Below are 6,000 nucleotides of genomic sequence, written 5' to 3'. Positions count from 1 at the left end.
GCTAATTACTTACACTCCTCTCTTCCCTGTTGTGAAACAGATGAGAAAGGCAGAGCTACCAGGAAGACGGGATAGCCGAGTCTGTTTCTGGCTAAGGCTGAGCTGGAGGGACAAGTGCAGCCATGTGGCTACTGAGGTAGGACTGTCCTGGGTCACCTGGTGAGGCGGGGAGTGTGCTCCCCGACTTCCTCCCAGGCTTGTTCAAGGTTCCTGTTGGCCAATCTGCAGTGTTCCGAAGGTGCAGGTCACAGGAGACGGTGGGCTGCAGGTCTTCTTCCGTCAGCTTCCTCCAGTCCTGGGCCAGGTGTGTACACTGCTTCAAGGCACAACTTGTACAAGTCACCTGTAACTGAACTCTGGAGACCTGGAAGCAGCAAGATGCAGATGCGGTTCCACTCGGTCCCTGCATCCTTGGACTTCACGCCCACCTCTCCTTCCACACTGCCCCCTGCCGCACCAAAGCAGCAGCAGTCTTGCAAGGACAACTGAACCAGCTCCCAGTTGGGTGAAGTCAAACCCTTGCAATAAAGCCTCCTGCCCTCTCACTCACATGGTTCTGTTTCTCTGGCCCAACTTCCTAATACTAACTGCAAGGTCAGACACTTATTCATTCAGGGAGGGGCCTCCACTGCCAAGACTGGAGCAGGTGCTGTCCACAGGGACCGAGAAGGGAGCTGTCACCTGGAGCTGCCCTCAGCTGTGTGAGTGGGCAGGACCATGGAGCCCTGGTGCCCATACTGCTGCTCTGGGCTCATCTTTCAGGCTCCAACTCCCTCCTCTAGCTCAGCCTCAACACTGCTCTGAAAATATCCCTCCTGCGAACTCCCAGATCTGCTTAATTCCCTGTTACTTATTCCATTGTCTCCTTCCAATCAAACTTGGAACGGAGAGGCAGCGGAGATGCTAAGAAACACAAAGCTGAGGAAGACGTGCACCCGCTTTCCTGTAATATCACACAGAGGGCAGGTGCCTCCGCCAAGCACCGTATACAGGTGAGGTGCGGGCTAGCAAATCAACTACATGCTCTGAACGCCTCCTCCCAGGATTGCCCCTCTTCTGCTTTGCAACCAGGATTAGCTCAGGAGGGACAGAGGCTGCTGGCTTCTACAGCGAGGGGTGTTTTTTACCCTTCCATGGATGACCTCCCATTTGTCTAGAGGATGTTTCTATTGTAGAATGGACAGGAGAGAGGCGTAGTCCCAGAAGTAAGTGAGTCATCGCAGGGCAAATAAAGGAGTATTCAACAAAGGAGAATGCTGGAGGAAAGCCAAAGCACCGAGTGACTTTCTGGTCCCATCCTGGGGAAGTGAAGGTTGAGACCAAGCATACATGACTGAAGGCAGCCGCATCCAAAGAAGACTCAAGGATGCAATGCTGGGCCCTGCTGGAGCTTTCTGCGGGTCTGGAGTCAGACAGCAGATGGTGTGGTGTTATGTCTCAGAAAGGGCAAAAGCAATCTAATCAGTTTTGCAAAACTAAATAATAAAATTTTACACTGTATTCTGCTTGTTAGTTTCTCACACATGATGTCCTATTTCTGCTTAATAAATTGGATAACTGATCTCTAAGGCACCTCAACCCTGGAGAGATTGGGGTCCTCCACTTGCAGTATTGTTGCTGCCTCATTCCTTTGCGGCTCCTCTTCATGAGACCCTGCATACTAACAGGAGAATTCACAGAGAACAAGTACGCACACGCACGCTCTTGGTGGCAGACACATCTTTTATTTAGAAAATAGGTCCTCCCAACTGGTTCCAGCTTGACAGAGGGCTGGTGACAGCACGTGAGAAGCACTGTTCTTAACACCTGGGGGAAAAGGGGAACAGCGTTTCCAGCCTCTTGGAACCGATACATTGCAGTCCCTGAGAAGGGCGTTTCCATGGTGCGCCTACTCCGCTGCAGCCAGGGACTCTGTCTATATTAATACATATATCCTTGCTTTAGTCATATTTTAGAAATCAGCTCTTCCTCACTAAGATCGACAATAAAAATAAAATAATTTGCTCTGTAAACTAGAGTAGAAAGTTTCAAATGTCTTAAAAACTATCTTCTTCCATACAACGGAAAAAGGCTTCTATGTTCTGTTTTGGGTGAGACGACCCAAATGGGCAGGACGGGCGGTACTGTGTGTGGCCGGCGCCATATGCAGCCAGTGGGTGGTGGAAGCACTTTGCTGCAGAGGTCAGAGTCTGGTGAGAACGCGCTCTGTCTGCAGCGGGCCAGCCAGGCCGGCTCTCCTCTCTCTGTGGCCCCAGATGCCTAAGGCTGCTCTGCTGTGGCTGAGTCTCTGGCAGAGGTGACAAGCTCTGCGAGCGCAGGGAAGCTTTTGATGTCCTTTGTTTGCAGGCCCAGCTTTTGTATCTGCAAAGGCCATGAGAACAAATTAACTGTGATTTAAGCTGAATGTGAAAAAAAGACCCTCATGAAAAAATAAGATTCACCCCCACCCTCTACTAAATAAGAAAAAGATGGTTCCTTAAAGAATGGCAGAATATATTTTTCCTTTTAGAGCAGAGGATTTACTTATTGTAAAACTTTACTTTTTGGGGTTTCACACCTGGCATTCTAAGCAGCCAGTGTGTTCAATTACGTTGTCCATCCAATCAGTATCTAACAGGACAAAAGCCTCTTTTGAGGACTGGCAAAGAAATTCACACTAAAGAAATAATAAAGTGAATTGTTTTTTAAGTGGAGAATTTTTAAAAAAGGACTGGCCTGAGAGAGCAGAGAAAGGCCATGTGGAGGAGAAGAGAAGCAGCCAAGATGGCAGAGTGCTGAATGAGAAGCCAGTTCGTGTGGAGTTTGTGCAGAGAGAAGGAGAAGGGGAACAGAGGTTGTACACAGAGGGCAAGAAATACACACAGTGGTCACAAATAATAGCTGATACCAACCCAAGAAGACGTAGAAATAACACAACTGAAAACTGGAGGCAGACAACACCAAGCCTAGACTCAACCAACTCTACAAACAAAACACCAACAATGAGAAGACAAAAAAGTGCAATCCAAATGAAACCTTCAGGAGATGAACTGAGTGATATGGAAATAATCAAACTTCCAGATGCGGAGTTCAAAATAATGATTGTAAGCATGCTTAGGGATCTTAGAACAACAATGGATGGTCATTATGAACACCTAAATAAAGAAATAGCAAGTATAAAAAAAGAATCAGTCGGAGATGACAAATACAATATCAGAAATAAAGACCACAATGGAAGGAATTAAAAACAGAACAGATAGAGCTGAGGATCGAATCAGCAAGTTGGAGGACAACTGGAATGAAGGCATGAAAACAGAGAAGAAAAAAGAAAACAGACTCAAAAAGACTGAGGAAACTCTTAGAGAGCTCTGATGCAACATGAAGAGAAATAACATCCTCATCATAGGGGTTCCTGAAGAAGAAGAAAAAGAACAAGGGATAGAGACTTTGTTCAATCATATCATAGCTGAAAACTTCCCTAAATTAATGCAGGAGAAACTCTCACAAGTTCAAGAAGCACAGAGGACTCCATTAAAGAGAAACCCAAAGAAACCTACACCAAGACACATCATAATTAAAATACCAAAGCTAAGCAATAAAGAGAAAATATTAAAAGCTGCAAGAGAAAAAAAAGCTATCACCTACAAAGGAGCTCCCATAAGGATGACATCCGACTTCTCAACAGAAACACTTGAGGCCAGAAGGGAATGGCAAGAAATATTCAAAGTAATGCAGAACAAGAACCTACAACCAAGACTACTTTATCCAGCAAGCCTATCATTTAAAATCGAAAGAGAAATAAAAAGCTTCCCAGACAAAAAACAACTCAGGAATTCATTACAACCAAACCAATGCTGCAGGAAATGTTAAGGGGCCTGTTGTAAACAGATCCAAGTGGGAAAAGAATATAGCAAAAAAGGAATACAGCTTTAAAGAATAAAATGGCAATAAACAACTACATATCAATAATAACCTTAAATGTAAATGGATTAAATGATCCAATCAAAAGACATAGGGTAGCTGCGTGGATAAGAAAACAGGACCCGTACATATGCTGTCTACAAGAGACACACCTTAAAACAAAAGATACACATAGATTGAAGGTAAAAGGATGGAAAAAAACATTTCATGCAAATGGAAATGAAAAAAAAGCTGGAGTAGCAATACTTATATCAGATAAATTGGACTTTAAAACAAAGGATATAGTAAGAGATAAAGAAGGCCACTACATAATGATAAAGGGAGTAATCCAACAGGAAGATATAACTATTATAAATATCTATGCACCTAATATAGGAGCACCTAAATATATAAAGCAGACTTTGATGGATTTAAAGGGCGAGATCAACAGCAATACTATAACAGTAGGGGATTTCAATACCCCACTAACATCACTAGATAGATCCTCAAGAAAGAAAATTAACAAAGAAACAGCAGACTTATTGTACACACTAGATCAACTCGATTTAATAGATATCTTCAGACCTTTTCACCCTAAAGCAGCAGAATATACATTCTTTTCAAGTGCTCATAGTACATTCTCTAGGATAGACCACATGTTAGGGCACAAAAGCAGTCTCAACAAATTTAAGAAGATTGAAATCATATCAAGCACTTTCTCCGATCACAACGGCATGAAACTAGAAATGAACCACAACAGAAAAGCTAAAAAATTCTCAAACACATGGAAACTAAATAGCAGGTTGTTAAATAACGAATGGATTAAGAATGAGATCAAAGAAGAAATAAAAAAAAGTCCTAGAAACGAATGACAATGAGCATACAACAACTCAAAATTTATGGGACACAGAAAAAGCAGTACTGAGAGGGAAGTTCATAGCACCACAGGCACACTTTAAGAAGCTAGAAAAAGCTCAAATAAACAACTTAACCCTGCATTTAAAAGAACTAGAAAGGCCCTGGCTGGTTGGCTCAGCGGTAGAGCGTCGGCCTGGCGTGCAGGGGACCCGGGTTCGATTCCCGGCCAGGGCACATAGGAGAAGCGCCCATTTGCTTCTCCACCCCCACCCCCCTCCTTCCTCTCTGTCTCTCTCTTCCCCTCCCGCAGCCAAGGTTCCATTGGAGCAAAGATGGCCCGGGCGCTGGGGATGGCTCCTTGGCCTCAGCCCCAGGCGCTAGAGTGGCTCTGGTTGCGGCAGAGCGACGCCCCGGAGGGGCAGAGCATCGCCCCCTGGTGGGCAGAGCGTCGCCCCTGGTGGGCATGCCGGGTGGATCCCGGTCGGGCGCATGCGGGAGTCTGTCTGACTGTCTCTCCCCGTTTCCAGCTTTAGAAAAAAAAATACAAAAAAAAAAAAAAAAAAAGAACTAGAAAAAGAACAACAAGTAAAGCCCAAATGTAGTAGAAGGAAGGAAATAATAAAGATCAGAGCAGAAATAAATGACATAGAGGCTAAAAAAACAATACAAAGGATCAATGAAACTAGGAGCTAGTTCTTTGAAAAGGTAAACAGGATTGATGAACCTTTAACTAGAATCACCAAGAAAAAGAGAGAGAGAGAGGACTCAAATAAATAAGATTAGAAATGAGAGTGGAGAAATAACAACTGACACAACAGAAATACAAAATATTGTAAGAAAATACTATGAAAAACTGTATGCCAAAAAACTAGACAACCTAGATAAAATGGACAAATTCCCTGAAACATACAATCTTCCAAAAATCAATCTGGAAGAATCAGAAAACCTAAACAGACCGATTACACCAAATGAGATAGAAACAGTTATCAAAAAACTCCCAAAAAAGAAAAGTCTGGGACCTGATGGCTTCACAACTGAATTCTACCAAGTATTCAAAGAAGAACTAACTCCTATCCTCCTCAAACTATTTCAAAAAATTCAAGAAAAAGGAAGACTTCCAAGCTCCTTCATGAGGCGAGCATAATTCTGATTCCAAAACCAGGCAAAGACAACACAAAGAAAGAAAATTATAGGCCAATATCTCTGATAAGTATAGATGCCAAATTCCTCAACAAAATATTAGCAAACCGGATCCAGAAATAT

General features: G+C 43.5%; 1 protein-coding gene across 3 annotated transcripts in view; it reads right to left on the bottom strand.

The window, feature by feature from the left end:
- Positions 1-1,709: 1,709 nt before the first annotated feature.
- COG2 (component of oligomeric golgi complex 2) overlaps positions 1,710-6,000 on the bottom strand; it is a 47,512-nt gene continuing 43,221 nt past the window's right edge. For all 3 annotated transcript variants that reach the window (XM_066382800.1, XM_066382811.1, XM_066382818.1), the window contains one exon: positions 1,710-2,361. In XM_066382800.1, the coding sequence (XP_066238897.1) occupies positions 2,260-2,361 (102 nt within the window). In that variant the 3' untranslated portion in view covers positions 1,710-2,259. The remainder of the gene's footprint in view (positions 2,362-6,000) is intronic.

Source organism: Saccopteryx leptura, chromosome 1 (genome assembly GCF_036850995.1).
Source record: "Saccopteryx leptura isolate mSacLep1 chromosome 1, mSacLep1_pri_phased_curated, whole genome shotgun sequence".
In the NCBI taxonomy this organism is placed as follows: Eukaryota; Metazoa; Chordata; class Mammalia; order Chiroptera; family Emballonuridae; genus Saccopteryx; species Saccopteryx leptura.
The sequence above is the reverse complement of the archived record's forward strand: the minus strand, read 5'-3'. Positions and strand labels throughout refer to the sequence as shown.